Raw genomic sequence first — 22143 nt, 5'->3', positions numbered from 1 at the left:
GATACTCCACATTTTTTTTAAGAAATCCAACTCTCTTGTTCTTATGTCTCTTCTTTTTTATCCCCAGATCAAATTTCTTTCATCTCCATTATCAGGAACTTCTACTAGTTATCACTAAATGATTATCTCTTGAGTTGGGGTAATTCTGTAATAGATATTTACAAACACAGAGGAAAGGTTGATTTCCATCAAGCAACATAAATGTCAATAAGTTGACCAGTAAATGTTGTCATTTAATTCTGATTTCAATTTATTTTTCTTTCCCTAATTAGTTTTAGTTGTTCTTCATTGCTTTGGCTGGCTGCTTCCATTTGCTCTGTGTGTGTGTGTGTGTGTGTGTGTGTGTGTGTGTGTGTCTTTTTTATTGAGTCTTTGATTCCTATTTATTAAACTCCATCTGCAAATATCCAGAAATTCCTGTGTTCTCTGATTTCATCAAGTCAGTTTTAGCTGAAATATACTCTTTTTCCTTGGATGTATGTTCAGAGCTTATTGTAGTTCTGATATCATGGGGCAGAAATAATAAACAATTAGTCAGTTCAATTAAAACATGTTTACTGAGTATTGTCTCTATGCCAAAGTTTTTACAAAGATCTAGGAACAGAGATGAATCTCCCTATATGCCTCCCTATATACCATGAGTACTCAGTTTTGTGCATTGCAGAGCAGCTACAGATGACAATATTACCCTGCAACAAATGAACATACACAGAAGCATCTTCCCTTTTAGGTAATTATGAGGCAAATTCCATTGAGAAAGTGACCCAAAGAATCTTGATAAAAACAGAGCCTAGTGCAAACCAATGTGGTATAGATATTCCAAGTTCTAGGTCAATATTCAACTTTAGGAAATGTTTCAATCTGTTAAGTAAATGAAAAATGGGGTTTAAAGAATTATTTTGTTCACTGACATCAATATGAAAATGTCTGATTGGAAATTTCTTGGGATCAAATTTGTTCCCAATGTTGGAAACTAGATTTTATCTATTTTTCCAAAAGCTAACCAATATATTTGTATTGGGTATGTTAATATAACAAAGCAACTATTGCTATTTTTTAAAAATAGGAAACTACAGTCACCTTCATCATATACCTTATCTGAGGGAGACAGACATGAACTGAACTCTTCTTCTGATGCTTTATGAATGAGATGAGGCTCATCTCAGGGAGGGGAGCAAAATAATTTATCTCAGGGAAATGTATTGTTGTTAAGCCAAGTTCATGTATGCACAGGTTTATCTAGGTGACAGAAATAGAATAAAAGGGAATTAAACTACTCTATAAGAGGGTTGCTGGGTCAACTGGTAGTTCTTCTTTTAACTCTCTGAGAAATTGCCATACTGCTTTCCACAGTGGTTGAACCATTTTACACTCTCACCAACAATGTATAAGTGTTCCTTTTACTCCACAACCTCATCAGCATCTGTTATTTTTTGTCTTTTTAATACACAGTCATTCTGACTGGTATGAGATGGTATCTCATTGTGGTTTTGATTTTCATTTTGCTAATGATCAGTGATGTTGAGCTTTTTTTCAAATGTTTGTTGGCCACATCTCTGTCTTCTTTTGAGAAGTGTTTATTCACGTCCTTTGCCCACGTTTTAATGGGGTTGTTTTTCTCTTGTAAATTTAAGTTCATTATAGATGATGGATATTAGACCTTTGTCAAATTCATAGTTTGCAAATATTTTCTCCCTTTCTGTAGGTTGTCTGTTTATTCTGTTGATAGTTTCTTTTGCTGTACAGAAGCTCTTAAGTTTAATTAGATGCCATTTGCTAATGTTTTTATTGCTTTTGGTGTCTTTGTCATGGAATCTTTGCCTGTTCCTATGTGCAGGATGGTATTGCCTAGGTTGTCTTCTGGGTTTTTATAGTTTTGGGTAGTCTTTAAGCCATAGCGAGTTGATTTTTATATAGAGTATAAGGAAGGAGTCCAGCCTCAATCTTCTGCATATGGCTAGCCAGTTATCCCAGCCCGATTTATTGAATAAGAAGTCTTTTCCCCATTGCTTGTTTTTGTCAGCTTTGTCAAAGATCAGATGGTTGTAGGTGTGTGGCCTTATTTCTGGTTTCTCTATTCTGTTCCATTGGTCTATGTGCCTGTTTTTGTACCAGTACCATGCTGTTTGGTTACTGTACCCCCCTATAGTATAGTTTGGAATCCCATTACTGGGTATATACCCAGAGGAATATTAATCATTCTATCATAAAGAAACATGCACATAAATGTTCATTGCAAGATTATTCACAATAGCAAAGACATGGAATCAACCTAAATACCCATCAGTGACAGACTGGTTAAAGAAAATGTGATACATATACACTATGGAACACTATGCAGTCATAAAAAAATAAAATGAGATCATATCTTTTCTGGGGACATGGATGGAGCCAGAAACTATTGGCCTTAGAAAACTAACGCAGAAACAGAAAACCAAATACTGCGTGTTCTCAATTATAAGTGGGAGCTTAATGATGAGAACTGATGAACACAAAGAAGGAAACAACAGACATTGAGGTCTACTTGAGGAAGGAGGGTGGGAGGAGGAAGAGGAGCAGAAAAGATTATGATTGGGTAGTGGGATTAATACCTGGGTGATGAAATAATCTGTTTAACAACCCCCCTGCCACCGGACACGTTTACCTATGTGACAAACCTTCAAATGTACCCCCGAACTTAAAATAAAACTTAAAAAAGAGGGTTGCAACAGAAAGTGAGGAGGTGGCATCTCAGCACTGAACTAAGAGGATATGAGGGAAGGCTGAGAGAAGTTATGAGAGCAGGTTCAATGGAAGGGAGTCCAGACTGAGCAAGAGAAAGGTGAGAAAGAGTCACAGTGGGACCTTAATGCTGAATTCTGTTCTTTGTTCCTCTTTCTCCCCCACAGGTCTCAACATCTGTCAAAAGCAAGAACGGTGTTTTGGAGAAGGAAGGAGGTAGGACTATGTCCATGTTTAGGGCAATGTGAAATAAGATGAGAAAGGGCAGTTGCAGTACATGAAAGATTTAGAGAGAAGAAATCAAAAGTTGAACTTGGAGCAGGCAGTGGATGGCAATCATCAGGAGCAATTAAGTCTGACCTCAGGAATCCTCAGGAGTAAAGGAATGGTGATGAGGGAATGGATTACCCAAGTTACTGGAAATGAGAGCTCCGTCATTTACTCTGGATGTTTAAGAGTTAAGTATGACATGCCCATAGGACTGGAGAATCTGGGGGCATTCCAGTTATACTAAATTGATGACAATGATCAACATAGTTCACAATTCTATTTCTCTTTTCAGGTAGAATTATTTTTCACTGCAAAGTAATCATTAATGTGAAAAGCGGGTTTTTTAAAAAATTAACTTATATTTAATTAATTTATTTACTTAGCATTCTGACAAATAGAGGCAAAAAAAGCCAAGACATTCTTAGCTTTAGGAGAAAGAGAAGCAGAAAACCCCAAATAAAATATCTAAATCTTTCTTCTACTTTTGCTAAGTGGTTTTTCTTTTAGGAAAAAATGGATGGCTATAGCTGTGTAAATCTCTTCTAAGAAGTGCATATGGTAAAGGAAGGAGATCATCAAAATCTCTTTAATAATCTGTCAAATGTTATTCATTGCATTCTTATGTCTATTAACAATGTTTTCCTCTTTGGAATAGCTGTCTCCTGTGCTATAAGCAGTAATGAAGAATTGTTAACTGCATATTGAGAAAGTGAATAAAACATTTCCATCATCAAATACATTGATTAAATAATTTTTGACTCAAAATACTTTTCAAAAAAAGCTAACTGATGTTTGAGTCTTTACTCCCTTTCTTTTGATTTTTTAAATTATGAATGTTTATTTACAGATGGTACTCATGAACCACATATATGAAAAGATGTAACATAATGCAGATATGGTTATCCAGAAATAGCCCTTGAATAAACTGAGATGCAGAGACCAAATTCACATAGCTAGAAGTGCCTCAGTATTCTTGCTCCATGTATTAACATACAACACATTTCATTGAGTTCATTTTGGTCTTCAAGCTTCTTGATGCCAATAATCATCAATTAATTCATTCATGATACAGCCAGCAGAATACTGTAGCCATAAGGGCACTTAGTCACTTCTCAGTTACATGTGGACTATTCATGCTCCCTTCTAAACTTCAGGCTGGCTTTGTCTTATTGGTAATATACACTCATAGATAGCTAACTTTTGGGTGCTCAGATACTTAACTTCTGAAAATATGTTGGAATAAACCAAATATAAATAAAAGATTAGATCTACCATTGAAATGAAACATATTCTAAGATAAAAAATATATGACTTCTCAATGAATTGTTATTTCTGTCTACAATACTTTTTCTGTATGATTGATGAATATCATCAAGAATAGGCTGCCTACAATGTTGATAACTAAGTTTACTTTGCAATTCTAAATGCAGTTCATAGCACTTTATTAGTTCAGAGAGAGGTTAGTAAGATGAATCCAGTTTCCATAAGCCCTTCTAAATGGGAAGTGAGACCTCTCCCACATGAATGAGTATTTTTAATGAATTAGAGATAAAAATAGTGTATCTAAATGTTCCCTTGGCGGAGAGGTTGTGTATAGGAGCTCTCTATTGCCAAACTTTCACATAAGGTCAAACCCAGGATTACAAGCTATAACCATGTTTGCCATCTTTAAAGCAATTCTTCATGTTTAAGAACAAATCAATTTTTTGACATACAGTGCCCAAGTATGGGGTCTGGTATAACTTTAGGGAGACAGAGTCTGTTGTGTATCTAAAATCAACCCATAAGTACTGGTGGACAATCGATAAAGATTGCTGAATGAAAGAAGTAATAAATACTGTCCTCAACAATGTCAATGTTTCATTATCTAAAAATGTTTACTTGTGTTCTCTGTGTGATACTAGATCCCTGCCAGCAACTGGTCATGCTCACATGCCTCGCTAGAAATAAAACACCAACACAAAACACAACAAATGAACTGTTTTTGATAGGCATTTGAAAAAACCTATAGCAAGCAGTGTTGATCATGGCTGTAAGAATGCAAGTTAATTAAATTTGATGATATCTGAAATACTTAAACCTTTATTTATTAATAAACATCACAGAGGGAAAAGAAACATTCAAATGGCACAAAGTAGGTAAAATAAATGTTTACTATTTTTAGTCTCATTTAAAATCTTTTGTCAGTTGAATTTACTCTAAGCTTTATAAAAAGGATTCTTACATAGAAGAGAAAGACATATTTTACCAAAAGAAAGAAGTAAACAAATGTTTAATTCCATTATACCTTCTAAATTGAGAACTGTTGTGAATAACTTCCCTAATACTGTGAAAATTAGCTGGTGATGATTAGAGGCCAAGGCAAGAATTTCATAATGAAGACAAAATACATAAGCTTCTTTCAAACACAGGGGTCCATGCATACATGTACTATTGCTGTTTTTAAATTCAGGCTGAATGAAAATAACTTACCTGACACAACAATAATGAGAATCTTAGCATTGGTACCTAAGAGACTATGGAAGAATTTCAGGGTAGCTGGGATGTCTTTTACATAATACAGCATCTAGAAATGAGGAAAAAGAGAAATGAGATGCTTCTTTATGTTGAAGTCTTTATTGCTTGGGCTAGATACTCCTAGAAAGTTTGATTTTCTAGTTGAGTTAATTTTTATTGAAGAAAACACTTAAATTTAAAAATAAAAGACGTTGCATGAAGACATAGAACAATAATGTGAGAAAATATTTGGGGAAATGGAAAAGTATGGTATTTGTTCGACTAGAGTCAAATGGTTTTAAATTTACTCTTTCTGGCTTCCATAGCATAGACATTTATAGCTGGAGACACTTAGTCACCATTCCACATGGGGACATGAATCCTATGCCTATTCTATAATTCGTGAATTGCAGTTCTTCTGGGAGAAAATGGTTTCGGCACCATAAAAACGGATCCCATTTCATGGACCATTGCTTTACAATTAAGCCCTTTGCACTAGCTTCTCCATATGCTCACAGATGCTTTTTTAAAATCACAGAAAATGTGACAGGCTCTGATGATGACAGATTCTGTAGGAAGTTGGACTAAATAAAGCATGAGGTTATCTGCTTGGCCACAGGGTGTTTAGGGGTCAGGCCACCCATTTTTAATAATTATGGACCAATCTCTAGTGAAGTACAGGCCTTTCCACCCAACACAGAGCTTGGACTTAGGTATTGACAATGGGAAATTGTTCCCCATGGCTTGCATCTTTGGACCCCACCCCCATAGACACTTCTTATATCTCATCTTCATCTTTGTTGGACAAGAATTCAATGTTCCAAATAGCCTGTCCTTAGAGAACTCATTGCACAAAAGAAAAGTACTTTAGCTATGCCTCTTTCATATGAATGAATGAAATAAAATGGACCTGACCTGTGCATGGCTCATGGTACCTTAGGGACCACACTCCACATTTTCCACCACAGGGACCATAGGCAGGTACCCAAATATAGCAAATCAATATGATGACTAATAATCTGCAATATGACCTGGATAGAAATGCAGAGGTGGCCCATAGAAGATCCCTTAAATTTTTCTCAAAGACAGTGAAATTTTCTGAATTGACATTGAGGTTGTAAAAGTATCATGAGTGTGTGAGGACTATAGTGAGTAACAGAGAGGCACAGATGCTGCACAGAAAAATGGGGCGTAGACAGAGATGGAGAGAGAAGAACAGGATAGAGATGCAGAGGGAAACAGAATTGCTGTAAGAAAGAAGGAACAAACATGGAAGTTTTAAGAGAAATAGGAAAGAGAAGTTGATTCCCGAAATCAAAACATTTATAACAGAGAAAAGAATAGGATCCAGGGTTAAGCAGAGGGAGTGTTTTTTGATAAAAGGAGGTTTTTGCAGTAAGATGGAAGAAGGAGATGGTGCACAAATGCAGTTATGTTTGCAAAGTTAGTAGGTGAAAAATGAGTTTCTATCTCGTAGTTTCTATTTTCTCTATGCATTGTGAAGTGAGGTCATCGGTTCAGAATGAATGATCTGGAAGAGACTGCAGGAGTAGTAAGGAGAGAGGGGAGTTATAAAACAGTTATGTGAGGAAGTGGGAACAAAAGCAAATCTGGTAGAGAAATATCTTGGCATCCTGGACAGTGAAAAGTACTACCTGACAGGCAAAAGATTTCATCAGCTAAAGAAGCAGAGACATAGAATTGCCTGTATATGACAAAATCGGAGTATTTCTTCCTTTGACTTGTAGTAAGTTTATTCTTTTGGGGTGACTATCGTAGACCAGGAAGAAAAATAGTGTTTTGTTGTTAATCAAGTGGTATTGCCAAAATATGTACATTTCCCAATGGTAACCAGCTTCCAAAACCCATACATCCCTTATGCTATTCAGAAATATTAGTTATCTCTGGAAATCCAGCCCCATGTTATCTACTCAATAGTCACTCCTTTTCTATAACATGTGTGAGTCAGTTTGTTGGATCTGGATGATGGAAGTACAAATTTATTGAACTGAGGCATCATTTAATCTGCTCCTTCGACGATATGTCCACTACAGAAACACTCTGGGACATTGGTCCACCCAAACCTTTAGAGTCACTAGAGAATATGTTATGATGTTATCATTCTCAAATCTCTATATAAACATTCAATGATATAAAAATAAATTAAAGACTGGGTGCAGTGGCTCACACCTATAATTCCAACACTGTTGGAGGTTGAGGTGGGAAGATCACTTGAGCCCAGGATTTCAAGACCAGTCTGGGCAACATAGTATGGCCGCAGCTCTACAAAAAATAAAAAAATTAGTTGGGTGTGGCGGTGCACACCTGTGGTCTCAACTAACCAGGAAGTTGGAGTGGGAGGATTGCTTAAGCTCAGGAGGTTAAGGCTACAGTGAGCTAAGATCATGCCACCATGCTCCAGCCTGAGTGACACAGTGAGACTCCTATCTCAAAAAAAGAAATAAGAATTAAGCCAACATTTTTAACAATGGATAACTGTAGATGTATTTTGATTAGAGAAAACTGGTTTTTTGAATGTTAAAGAGAATCTTAGTGTTATAAACATCTTCATCATTTATTTGGGCAGATCATAGTCACTTGTAAAATTAGAAATCAGAAGATTTTCATTTTCCTTTTAAAAGTTAGAATAGTAGGTATTCATTATATATACACACACACATATATATATATATATATATATATATGAAAAGTCTTCTTTTTATAATACATATTCTTACCTGAATCATATGAATAAAGTCCCACTTTTGAACCTCCTTTTTCTCCAACATTCTTCTTTGATATTCAGATGATGTCTCGTTATGCCAAGCAAACTTTACATTCTCAAGGTTTGATGTCTTGGCTACAAGCTCTAAAATACAGAGAAGAGATGACACACCATCAATTTTAATTGCAAATGTGGAACCCATTTCCATATATAATTTTAATGTAATCAATGTTATATACAAACAGATAGAAAGAACATTTTTCTTTCTTATGTCTGGGAGACCAGAGAGTTCATACTGCTTTTTTTCTAGTATTTAATGAAATTAGAGGTGAAAGAAAGAGTCAGTAAGAAATAATTACAAGAACCCTGGGCAGACACAGGCTATATTGTCTTAGTATTAATGAAGAATCAACTGGTGAATTTTATCAATGGAAAGTGAATTGGAAAGAGATGATATGTTTGTATAATTCAGGAGTAGGCAAACCACTGTCCAGGGACTATATCTAGCCTGCTACTTATTTTTGTATGAACCGCAAGCTAAAAACTTATATTGTTCTACTTCCTGACTTTGTGTCACTGCTATTCATGTTTCACGTCATTATGTTTTTGAATGATTTAAAAAAACAAAAGAAGGATGCTATTTCATATGTGAAAATGATATGAAATTCAAATTTTAGTGTTTACAAATAAAGTTTTATTCAAACACAGCCGCGCTCATTAGTTTACCTTTTTTTAGTTGCCTTTGTGGTACATGGCAGGTTGATTAGTTGTGACAGAGACTGGACTGACCTTCTGAGTCTAAAATATTTACTATTTGGTCTTTGCCAGGAAAAGTTTGTGAACTTTTACTGTAACCCACTAAACATAAGCTCTTTAAGGTTGGTTTAAATAATTCTGGATCAATGAATGAATCTCTATCTAAGCATAAACATCAAAAGGTAATCATTGATGACAACTGGGGAATGGATTAAGTGTCAATAGAAAAGGGAGTTTATTATTCACTGTTCACATTTTGAGATGTTTAGTCATGCCTGCCAAGAACTAATTCAGTTCTTCTCCCACTAAGCTTGCGAAAGGCATACCACAGTAACTATATTATTAATCATTCAAGGGAACAATTTGAGTTAAGTCTTTTGGGATAGGATCTGGGGTAGAGGACCAGGAGTTACAGGTACCTTTGTATTTGGCAATTTGTTCAGCACTTGGCTCAACAACTTCATTGTTGATACAAACTCTTGGGTATTGAGCCTGAACTTTGGAGACAATTTGAAGATCAATTTCACCTGGAAGATAAACATATGGAACAGGTCACATCATTCCAGCAAGAAATGATTAAAAACAATTTTAGCTGATTTATTATTTGCCCTACCTTTACTAGGAAAGCCTAGCATAAATAAAGAATAATGTTCAACTGCTGCCCTGCCATGAGGCCTGTGATGCTGAACAGCTAGGTTTTAAGTAGGCATAGTAATGTGACTCAAGGAGGGCTGTGAGTGCCATTCATTCGTTCATATGATCTTTAACATCTATCACTATATTTCATCAAATCAAAGGTGCTGTTGATTGTAGAAGGAAATTAACCCTTATTTTTGTTTCACCAAGTTATAAAAAAAGCCACTGTCAATTATAATTTTAAGATTTTATCAACTGGACAGCATAACAATATCAGAGGTATTAAAATATGAAAAAAAAATGCACCTCAGAATTGGTAGAGTAGGCTAGGCCAGAAGAGTACAAGAAAAAAAGTCAGATTAAAAAGGGGTACAAATAAGTCAGGTAAAATAAAGAAGAAAAACATGTCAGATATCTGCCCTTATAAACACTGTTATATGTGACACAGACACAGAAATAGCCCTGGCTCAGTTGAATCAAGGTAGGAAAGGGGAAGAGAACATGTGGGGAGAGGATGAGAGATGAGGCCAGCATGATGGTGCTTCATGGGGAACGATCACTCGTGAACTCTGCCACTCTCAGGGTAAATGGGAGTTAGCCCAGAAACTGGGGGGAAGTGAGGGATTGCAGATACAGGGGACAAGATGACAGACACACACACAGAAAATAAAAGAGTGTATTTGGAACTACTAGCAGTCTGGATTTCTTAGAATATGGAGCAAGGCAGGGCCTCCAAGCAAGAGGTGATTCCAGAAAGGTATGGTGAGGTGACTATGAGCAAGGCAGATATTTATTCATACTTATATTATTCATATTATTATATGAATATAATAATTATATTATTCATATATATTATTCATATTATACCATGTTTCAGGCACTGCAGTAGGCTCTACAGAATGATTATAAGAAGGGTCAGTAGATACCTGCCCTGGTGAAAATTCAGCCTGTAAGGGATAGTGTAAGAGAGATGACAATAATCAGATGGACTTGAGTTTTAAACCTGTCTTCTTCACTTACTCGGTGTATATGACTTTGGGCAATTTGCTTTACCTCTCCAAGCTTCATTTTTTTAATTAGAAAAATAAAAATAATAATAGTAACTAATTTATTAGTTGTGAGGGTTAAATGAAGTAATGCATATAATGCACAGTGCAAAATAAAGTTGGCACTGAATAAATGTTAGCTGTTCATTATTTTTATTGTTATCTTGAGTCCATCTCTTGAAAATACTTCTTCTCTCCCTATTGCTGATACCTCCAACTTATGTTTTGCACTTTTATTCAATTACGTTATGATGTTGACCTTCATTAAAATGGAAATACCTCCTGGCAAGATTAGCATAGGAAAATGATGTTAGTCTTTAACATTTGGCATAAATGACATTAACAGAAACTTTCCAAGGTTGCACATGGCAGGAAGCAAAAGCAGAGGACATAGGACTGGGAGGTCTGGAAGGAAACAGATGAGGAAAATAAACCAGGAACAGAAGATGCTAGACTAGGAAAAGACAGTGGTCCAGGAGCATGTGAGAGTCCCAAGTACTGGCAATAGGAGATGGCATACATGGTGTGTGTGGAGGGAAGGAGGGAGAGTGGGAAGGAAGCTGAAATAGAGTATGAAGTCACTTATGTGACCATTTTCTTCACAGCCAGCCCTACCTACTTAAAATCGTGTATTTCTTCATTGATAACTATAGCTGCCATTTATTATTGGCCACCTACTAATTGCTAAACACTGTGCTAGGCTCTTTACCTGGAACATCTCATTAATCCTGACAGCAAGTTCCATGATATTATTAACATTCCCAACTGGATTAGGTGATTTGAGTATGTTGACATTCAAGGGATATTGATATACCTGAAGTTTAAGTCACATTGGTCTAAATCTACAATATTTGTTCTTCTAACTACTTCATATAAGAAGTAGAAAGATAACAAATAATAAAAAGACATGAAAAACCTTTAATTCTTCTGTTCAGCAACCATTTTGAAGGGAAAAAAAGATAACTAAGACAAAAGCCTGATAAGAATAGCTGTGGGCTAATGGGAAATAGATTCTAGTTTGCCCCCAAAAGACTAGAGACCAAAATTTTCTGTTCTTGCCTCATATTAACCTAGTCACACATTTTAAATGAAAAATTTGAGGATCTCAAATTTGACATTTTGAAAAAGATAACTGAAGTGCAATTATATTCCCTCAGGGCTTGATGAGCTCTCCTCCAAAGATGGACTTAGACATTTCAGGTTGGCCTGGTTGGCAAAATATATCTAGCACAATCTGGAACATGTTCACAGCCAGGCAGTCCCTCTTCCTGGGGCACTGATAGAGGACACAATGCTAGAATCACAATTGACATACAGAAACCATTGGTTTGCATAACAGCCTGTAGAGTGTAAGCCCATGTGTGCTGGATTCCTAGCAAAAATAAATTAAGTTTAAGAAGAGGCGATAATGCAACTATTTCCTTAAGAGTCAATTAGAACATAAAATCTATTTCTGACCTCATAAGTAGGGTGACCATACGTGTTTGTCAGGGACATTTCCATTTTATACCTGTTGTTTTAGTGTCCATCTGCTTTTGTTTTTTGGTCCTAACTTGTTCATATGTTTGTTGACCACATAAATGTCTTCTTTTGAGAAGTGTCTGTTCATATCCTTTGCCCCCTTTTTGATGGGGTGGTTTGTTTTTTTCCTATAAACTCATTTAAGTTCCTTGTTAATTCTGGATATTAGACCTTCGTCAGATGGGTAGAGTGCAGAAATTTTATCCCATTCTCTAGGTTGCCTGTTCACTCTGATGATAGTTTCTTTTGCTGTGCAGAAGCTTTTTAGTTTAATTATATCCCATTTGTAAATTTTGGCTTTTGTTGCAATTGCCTTTGGCATTTTTGTCATGAAGTCTTTGTCCATGCCTATGTCCTGAATGGTATTGCCTAGATTTTCTTCTAGGTTTTTATGATTTTGGGTTTTACGTTGAAGTCTTTAATCCATCTTGAGTTAATTTTTGTGTAAGATGTAAGGAAGGGGTCCAGTTTCAGTTTTCTGCATGTGGTTAGCCAGTTTTCCCAGCACCATTTACTGGATAGGAGATCCTTTCCCTGTTGCTTGTTTTTGTCAGGTTTGTTGAAGATCAGATGGTTGTAGATGTGTGGTGTTATTTCTGAGGTCTCTGTTCTGTTTCATCTGTCTCTATGTCTGTTTTGGTACCAGTACCATGCTGTTTTGGTTACTGTAGACTTGTAGTATAGTTTGAAGTCAGGTAGCATGATGCTTCCAGCTTCATTCCTTTTGCTTAGGATTGTCCTGGCTATATGTGATCTTCTTTGATTAGATATGAAACTTAAAATAGCTCTTTCTAATTCTGTGAAGAATGTCAATGGCATTTTGATGGGAATATCATTGAATCTACGAATCAATTTGGGCAGTATGGCCATTTTCATAAAATTGATTCTTCTTATCCAGAAGGATGGAATGTTTTCCCATTTGATTGTATCCTCTCTTACATCCTTGAACAATGCTTTGTAGTTCTCCTTGAAGAGGTTCTTCACATCACTTTTTGCTGTATTCCTAGGTATTTTATTCTCTTTGTAGCAATTGTGATTGGGAGTTTATTCATGATTTGGCTCTGTGTTTGTCTGTTGTTGGCGTAAAGGAATGCTTGTGATTTCTGCACATTGATTTTGTATCCTGAGACTTTGCTGAAGCTGTTTATCAGTTTCAGAAGTTTTTAGGCCGAGACAATGGGGTTTTCTAAATATGCAATCATGTTGTCTGCAAACAGAGACAATTTGACTTCCTCTCTTCCTATTTGAATACCTTTTATTTCTTTCTATTGCCTGATTGCCCTGGCAACAACTTCCAATACTATGTTGAATAGGAGTGGTGAGAAAGGACATCCTTGTCTTGTACCAGTTTTCAACAGGAATGCTTCCAGCTTTTGCCCAGTCAATATGATATTGGTTGGATAAGTTTGTCATAAATAGTTTGTATTATTTTGAGATATGTTCCATTAATACCTAGTTTATTGAGAGTTTTTAACAAGAAAAGATGTTTAATTTTATCAAAGGCCTTTTCTGCATCTATTGAGATAATCATGTGGTTTTTGTCTTTCGTTCTGCTTATGTGATAGAATATGTTTTTTGATTTGTGTATGTTGAACCAGCCTTGCATCCCAGGGATGAAGCCAACTTGATCCTGGTGGATAAGTTTTTTGATGTGCTGCTGAATTCGGTTTGCCAGTATTTTATTGAGGATTTTCCCATTGATACTCATCGGAGATACTGGCCTGAAGTGTCCTTTTTTTGTTGTGTCTCTTCCTGATTTTGTTATCAGGATGATGCTGGCTTCATAAAATGAGTTAGGGAGGCATCCCTCCTTTTCAATCGCTTGTAATAGTATCTGAAGAAATGGTACCAGCTCCCCTTTGTATTTCTGGTAGGACTTAGCTGTGAATCCATCTGGTTCTGGACTTTCTTTGGTTGGTAGGCTATTAATTACAGCCTCAATTTCAGAACTTGTTATTGGTCTATTCAGGGATTCCACTTCTTCTTGGTCTAGTCTTAATTGAGCGGGGGGAGAGAAGTGCCCAGGAATTTAACCATTTCTTTTAGAGTTTCTAGTTTATTATGTAGAGGTGTTTATAGTATTCTCTGATGGTAGTTTGTATTTCTGTGGGGTCAGGAGGGATATCCCCTTTATCATTTTTTATTGTGTCTATTTGATTCTTCTCTCTTTTCTTCTTTATTAGTCTAGCTAGCAGTCTGTCTATTTTGTTAATTTTTTCAAAAAACTAGCTCCTGACCTCATTGATTTTTTTTTTCGAGGTTTTTTTGGGTCTCTATCTCCTTTAATTCTTCTCTGATCTTAGTTATTTCTAGTCTTCTGCCAGCTTTTGGATTAGTTTGTTCTTGCTTCTGTAACTCTTTTAATTGTGATGTTAGGGTTTCAACTTGAGATCTTCAAGCTTTCTGATAGGGCCATTTAGTGCTATAAACTTCCCTCTTAACACTGCTTTAGTTGTGTCCCAGAGATTCTGGTAGGTTGTCTCTTTGTTCTTGTTGGTTTCAAAGAACTTCTTGGTTTCTGCATTAATTTCATTATTTACCCAGGAGTTATTCAGGAGCAAGTTGTTTAATTTCCATGTAATTGTGTGGTTTTGAGTGAGTTTCTTAATCCTGCATTCTAATTTCATTGCACTGTAGTCTGAGATGCTGTTATGATTCCAGTTATTTTGCATTTGCTAAGGAGTGTTTTATTTCCAATTATGTGGTCAATTTTAGAATAAGTGTCAAGTGGCATTGCAAAGAATGTATATTCTGTTGGTTTTGCAGATGTCTACTAGGTCCAGTTGATCCAGAGCTGAATATCCTTATTAATTTTCTGTCTCATTGATCTAATACTGACAGTGGGGTGTTAAAGTCTTCCACTGTTATTGTCTGGGAGTATAGCTCTCTTTGTAGGTCTCTAAAAACTTGTTTTATGAATCTGGGTGCTCTTGTATTGGGTGCATATATATTTAGAATAGTTAGCTCTTCTTGTTGAATTGTTCCCTTTACCATTATGTAATGCCCTTGTCTTTTTTGATCTTTGTTGGTTTAAAGTCTGTTTTGTCAGAGACTAGGATTGCAACCCCTGCTTATTTTTTGCTTTCCATTTGCTTGATAAATTTTCCTCCATCCCTTTATTTTGAGCCTATGTGTGTCTTTGCACATGAGATGGGTCTCCTGAATACAGCACACTGATGGGTCTTGACTCTATCCAATTTGCCAGTCTGTGTCTTTTTAATTGGAACATTTAGCTCATTTACATTTAAGGTTAGTATCATAATGTGTGAATTTGACCCTATCATCATGCTGCTGTTTGGTTATTTTGTACACTAGTTGTTGCAGTTTCTTCATAGTGTCATTGATTTTTATATTTTGATGTGTTTTTGCAGTGGCTGCTACTGGCTTTTCCTTTCCATGTTTAGTGCTTCCTTCAGGAGCTCTTGCAGGGCAGGCCTGGTGACAACAAAATTCCTCAGCATTTGCTTGTCTGGAAAGGATTTTATTTCTCCTTCACTTATGAAGCGAGTTTGGCTGGATATGAAATTCTAGGTTGAATTTTTTTTTTCTTTAAGAATGTTGAATATTGGCCCGCAATCTTTTCTGACATGTAGAGTTTCTGCTGAGAGGTCTGCTGTTAGTCTGATGGGCTTCCCTTTGTAGGTGACCTGGCCTTTCTCTCTGGCTGCCCTTAACAATTTTCCTTCATTTTAATCTTCAATCTGATGATTATGTGTCTTGGGGAGTATCTTATTATGATTTTCTTACGGAGTATCTTAATGATGTTGCCTGTACTTCCTGAATTTGCATATTGGCAGTCTTGCTAGGTTGAGGAAATTCTCCTGGATAATATCCTGAAGTGTGTTTTCCAGCTTGTTTCCATTCTCTCCATCTCCTTCTTGTACTCCAATCAATTGTAGGTTTGGTCTGCTTATGAAGTCCCATATTTCTTGGAAGCTTTGTTCATTCCTTTTCATTCTTTTTTCTCTAATCTTATCTGCATGCCTTATTCCAGGAAGGTGGTCTTCAGACTCTGACATCCTTTCTTCCACTTGTTTGATTCAGCGATTGATACGTGTGTACGCTTCAGGAAGTTCTTGGGCTGTGTTTTTCAGCTCCCTCACATTGTTTATGCTCCTCTCTAAACTGGTTATTCTAGTTAGCAATTCCTCTAACATTTTATCAAGGTTCTTAGCTTCTTTGTATTGGCTTAGAACATGCTCCTTTAGATCTGTGTAGTTTTTTATTACCCATCTTTTGAAACCTACTTCTGTCAATTTGTCCATCTGATGCTCCCTTCAGTTCTGTGACCTTGATGGAGAAACATTGAAATCATTTGGAGGAGCAAAGACAGTCTGACCTTCTGGGTTTTTAGCATTGTTTCATTGATATTTTCTCAACTTCTTGAGTTTGTCTAGTTTTGGTCTTTGAGGCTGCTAGCCCTTGGACAGGGTTTTTGTGGAGACTTGTTGTTGTTGTTGACGCTGTTGTTGTTGCTTTCTGCTTGTTTGTTTTTCTTTCAGTGTTTAGGTCCCTCTTCTGTAGGGCTGCTGCCATTTGCTGGGGGTTCACTTCAGGACCTATTTATCCGGTTCACTCTTGTGCCTGGAGATGTTACTCAAAGAGGCTGGAGAACAGCAAAGTTGAGTGCCTGCTTCTTCTGGGACTTCTGACCTTGAGGGGCACCAGCCTGATGCCAGTAGGAACACTCCTGTATAGGGTGTCTGACAACCTCTAATTGAAGAGTCTCACCCAGTTGGGTGGCATGGGGAACAGGACCTGTTGAACACAGTGCCTCACTTGGGGGGAACCCACTTGTCTGGGCTGCCTGGATTCCTCAGAACTACCAAGAGGAAAGGCTAAGTCTGCTGGTCCACAGAGACTGCAGCCATCCCTCCCCATAGGGACTCAGGCCCAGGGAGATTCGGGTTCAGTCCCTGAGCCTCTGGCTGGCGTTACTGGAGTTCGGGTGGGGAAGACTTACCCAGTGAGGAAGGATGGGTCAGGGTCAGGCCTGAAGAGGCACTCTGGCCACAGACTGCCACAGCCAGTGTGTTGGACTGGGAGGGACAAGTCTTGGGACCAAGCTGTCCAGCCTCCCTTTCTCCAGCAGGGGAAAAGCACAGCCTGGGACTATAGAGATGGATGCCGCCCTTCTCCTGCCCAGGGAGCTTTGTGTTAGGCAGATGCGAATCCCAGTGCTGTCTCCTGCTCCTCCTCCAAGGAGCTCAAATAGCTTTGACAGCAGGCAGCCACAGCCAGTGCTGGTCACCCCTCCCTCCAGGAGTTTGGTAGGCTTAAGCAGATTCCCTCCAATTGAGAGGCTAAGAGTCTGTGCATTCTTGGGTTGGGACGCTAGTCCCTGGTGGTGTGGGTTCACGAGTGGGATCTTCCAATCGGTGGGTTGCACAGTTCTGTGGAAAAAGCACGCTCACCCATTGCCTCTCTTGGCTGGTGGGAGAGGACTCCCCCATCCCATGGGGCTGTCGTGTGGGCCGCCACACCACACTGTTCTTCTTTCTCTTCGTGGTTCACGCCAGCCTCCTAGTCAGTTCTGATGAGAGAATCTGGATGCCTTGGTTGCTGGTGAAGTATTCACAAGCTTATTATGGTTTTTTTCGATGGGAGCCTCCAAACGCTGCTGTTTCTAGTTGGCCATCTTGGCCCTGCCCTGTGTTACTTTTATAATAGGTATTAGTATTTCTTACTGTTATATATATGTAAGAAATAATACAATCATCTATATCTATAGCTAGCTATATAAATATCTACTTCTATTTACATACATATATGTATCTATAGAAATGCATGTATATGCATATATCAATATGTGTGATATTATTTTATATCTATATATATTAGTTTTTATCTATGGCTCCTGGCTTATGATTCCCATAGCCCTTACTAATAGTCTTTTATTATAATGTTATGGTGCTTTTGGCATCAGGAGCAGACCTCAGAAAACCTTTCACCTACACAAGACAGGACTAAAACATTTTTCCACCTTTCTGATGGAGGGTCATGAGACCTCGTTTCAGAGGAGGTCCTGTCCCATATTCTAGAGGAATTAATGCTGCACAGAGAGGCCAAGAAGAATCTGAACAGATAGGCCTCACTGGGTTTCCCCACTCAGTCTATCAGTATTAGATTGCAACCTTTTTTGTCCAATCACATTACTGCATGGTTGTCCATGCTTCAGTCATGCCTATCCAATGAAGTCTTCATAAAAGGCCCAAGAGAACAGGATTTGAAGAGCTTCCAGATAATGAACATGTGTAGGCTCCTGAAGGGTGGCATAGCCAGGCAGAGCATGAAAGGTCTGTGTACCTTCTCTCATACCTTACCTTATGCATCTCTTCATCTGTAGCCTTTGTAACATCCTATATAATAAACCAGCAAATGTAAGCCAGTTTCCCTGAGTTCTGTGAGCCACTTTAGTAAATTAATCAAACCCAAAGAGGAGTTGTGGAAACCTCAACTTGAAGCTGGCTGCTCAGAAGTTCTGGAGGCCCAAACTTGCAACTGGTGTCTGAAAAGGGGACAGTCCTTGTGGAACTGGGCCCTCAACCTGTGGGATCTGACATTATTTTCAGGAAGACAGCATCAGAATTGAATTGAATTGGAAGATACCTAATGGTATCTGCTGCTTGGTGTTGGGAGGAAAAAAACCTCATGCATTTGGTCATAGAAGTCTTCAGTGTAGAATGTTGTGGTGAGACAGCAGAGGAAAAAGTTTGAGTTTTTCCCTCAGAATATATACATATGTACATATAAATATATGTGTGTATATATACATATCCGTAAGATATAAAATCATAAAATAAAATATTCCTTGACATTGTATTCTATATGATTTGCTTTTCAGTATCCCTCAGAAATAGGAGACATGTATTTTTAAAAACTAATTTATACCCATAATCTCCAACATAATATTGAAAGAGAAGAACAAAGTTGGAGAACTGACACTACCTGACTTCAAGACTTACTATAAAGCCATATTAATCAAAACAGCCTGGTATTGGCAAAAGAATAGACAAATAGATCAGTGGAACAGAATAGAGGGACCAGAAATAGACCCACATAAATATAGTCAACTGATCTTCGACAAAGGAGCAAAGGCAATACAATGGAGCAAAGATAGTCTTTTCAACAAATGGTGCTGCAACAACTGGATACCCACCTGCAAAAAAATGAATCTAGACACGGACCTTACATCCTTCACAAAAATTAACTCAAAATGAATCATAGAACTATGTGTAAAACATAAAACTGTAAAATTCCTAAAATATAACATAGAGGAAAACCTAGATGACCTTGGGTATGGCGATGACTTTTTAGATAGAAACCAAAGGCATCATCTATGAAATAATTAATAAGCTGAACTTTATTAAAATTAAAAACTTCTGCTCTACAAAAGAAAATGTCAAGAGAATGAGATGACAAGCGTGAAAGAAAATAATTGAAAAGAGCACATCTGAAAAAGGACTATTATCCAAAGTTTACAAAGAACTCTTAAATCTCAACAACAAGAAAACAACCAGCACAATTAACAATTGGGTCAAAGACCTAAACACCTCACCAAAGAAGATATATAGATGACAAATAAATATATAAAAATATATTTCATATCATATGCTATCAATGAAATGCAAATTAAAACATTAACGAAATACCATTACACACCTGGAAGGGCCAAAATCCAGAGCACTAATGACAACAAATGCTGGGAAAGATGTGGAGCAACAGGAACCCTCATTCGCTGCTGGTGGGAAAGGTAAATCTGGGGCCACTTTGGAATACAGTTTGGCAGTTTCTTAAAAAACTAAGCATAATCTTACCACAGGATTCAGTAATCAAGCTCCTTGGTTTCTACCCAAAGGAGTTGAAAACTTATAGTCACACAAAAATCTGCACATAGATGTTTATTAGCTTTATTCATAATTGCCAAAGCTTGGAAGTAACCAAGATGTGTCATTCAGCATATAAACTGATAAGTAAAAGAACAAACAAACAAACAAAAAATCTGTGGTACATGCAGAAAATAGAACATCATTCAGCGCAAGAAAGAAATGAGTTACTAAGCCATGAAAAGACATGGAAGAAACTTAAATGCATATTATTAACTGGAGGGAGCCAATCTGAAAAGCTTACATGCCATATGATTTCAACTAGATGATATTGTGGAAAACACAACATTATGGAAACAGTGAAAAGATCAGTGGTTGCCAGGGGCTGAGGGGTGGAGGTGAAGGGATGGAGCATAGATGATTTGGGGGGCAGTAAAACTACTCTGTATAATACTATAATGGTGGATACATGCCATTATACATTTGTTTAAACCCATGGAATACAACACCAAAAGTAAACCCTAAAGTAAACTATGAGCTTCTAGTAATTATGTGTCAATGAATGTTTATCAATTGTAGCAGACTGTAATTCTGGGAGGGAATATATATATATAATGGGGAGACTATCCATGCTTGAGAGCAGGGGTTGTATGGGAAATCTCTGTACCTTGCTGTCAATTTATCTGCAAACCCTAAACTTCTCTTTAAAAAACCTTTCTTTAAAATAAAACAACAAGGACAAAAATATTTATTTTTATTTTTTTGAGACAGCCTTGCCCTGTTGCCCAGGCTGGAGTGCAGTGGTGCGATCTTGTCTCACTACAACCTCTGCCTCCCAGGTTCAAGTGATTCTCCTGCCTCAGCCTCCCAAGTAGCTGGGATTACAGACACGTACCACCATGCCAGGCTAATTTTCATATTTTTAGTAGAGACGGGGTTTCACCATAATGGCCAGGCTGGTCTCGAACTCTCGACCTCTGGTGATCTGCCTATGTTGGCCTCCCAAAGTGCTGGGATTACAGGCGTGAGTAATCATGCCTTGCCAGCCAAAAGATTTATATAATCATCTTGTCTATAAAAAGAAAAGGGGGGGGTCAATAGTTCAGATCTGTCATATTACAGTCTTGTTTAACCATTTAACATTTAGTTCATTTAGTTTTAAGTATTATCTTTTCTTGAAACATTCACCCATGCTGTTTGTTATCCATCATCACTCCAAGTTTCTTCTTCCTTTATCTTCCTTTCCTGGCCATCACGAAGTTTACTTTGTCTCTCCTGTCCCTACTGGCAATGCCCTTACGCAGGCCAAGATTATTCATCTTTGGAATACTGCAATAATATTCTAAAAGGTCAGCCTACCTCTGGTCTTGTATTCCTCAAAGCCCTTACCATGACAACCATTTTAAACACTGCTAAGCAAACCCATCACTTCCNTGTTGTTTGTCCAGTATCTCTTCTTTTGAGTATAAAACTTGAATGAGGCTGAAATAACATGTTACCCTCCTCCAATGACCAAGACCAGAGAATTTCATCTCCCTACCCTCTAGCCAATCAATCAAATTCAACTTTGAGATTTAATACAGGGTCTCTGGAAAATAGATAATCTCTTTTTCATTTGGATTATGAGCCATAAGGATGTAGACTTGGGCCAAACAAGTCACCTTTCCAACTATGTAGAAAGAACTGACCTGACAGCAAAGACAATGCAAAAGAGCAAAGAAGAGTCCGGGAATAGGGAGAAAGAGGGAGGCCCATGGTGACTTTGTTTGAAGCCGTTTGTTTAATTATATCTAAAGGCAGTTATGCTTTTTAACATTTCAGTAATATGATTCTTTAATATCCTATATTGGAAGAGTTGCAAAGGTTAATAAGGAAATATGAAGTACTCAGCAACAGCAGAAAGTCTCTATCATACCAGAAATGGAGGTCAAAGAGAGGCTATGGCACTATGGAATTCTCTGAGTTGGGGCCTCAGCAGGACCTGAAATCATGGAGAAGGAACTGCTTAGGAAATGCTGAAACTGCCAGGCTGGAACCATGGCAAAGATTGCACAACAGGAACCGAAACCAGAGAAGAAATACGACCTCAAGTACAGAGAGTGAGAAGAAATAGTCTGGCTTCTCCTTGCCTTCCACCCTTTGGATG

General features: G+C 37.5%; 1 protein-coding gene across 2 annotated transcripts in view; it reads right to left on the bottom strand.

Moving 5' to 3' along the window:
* LOC112636099 (histamine N-methyltransferase) overlaps positions 1 to 22143 on the bottom strand; it is a 376002-nt gene that overhangs the window by 3835 nt on the left and 350024 nt on the right. For both annotated transcript variants that reach the window (XM_025404547.1, XM_025404548.1), the window contains 3 exons: positions 9388 to 9495; positions 8226 to 8356; positions 5464 to 5557 (listed from right to left, as the gene is read on the bottom strand). In XM_025404547.1, the coding sequence (XP_025260332.1) occupies positions 5464 to 5557; positions 8226 to 8356; positions 9388 to 9495 (333 nt within the window). The remainder of the gene's footprint in view (positions 1 to 5463; positions 5558 to 8225; positions 8357 to 9387; positions 9496 to 22143) is intronic.

The sequence above is a fragment of the Theropithecus gelada genome, chromosome 12 (assembly GCF_003255815.1).
Source record: "Theropithecus gelada isolate Dixy chromosome 12, Tgel_1.0, whole genome shotgun sequence".
Classification (NCBI taxonomy): domain Eukaryota; kingdom Metazoa; phylum Chordata; class Mammalia; order Primates; family Cercopithecidae; genus Theropithecus; species Theropithecus gelada.
Note: the sequence above shows the minus strand (reverse complement) of the source record. Positions and strands in the feature narration are given on the sequence as shown.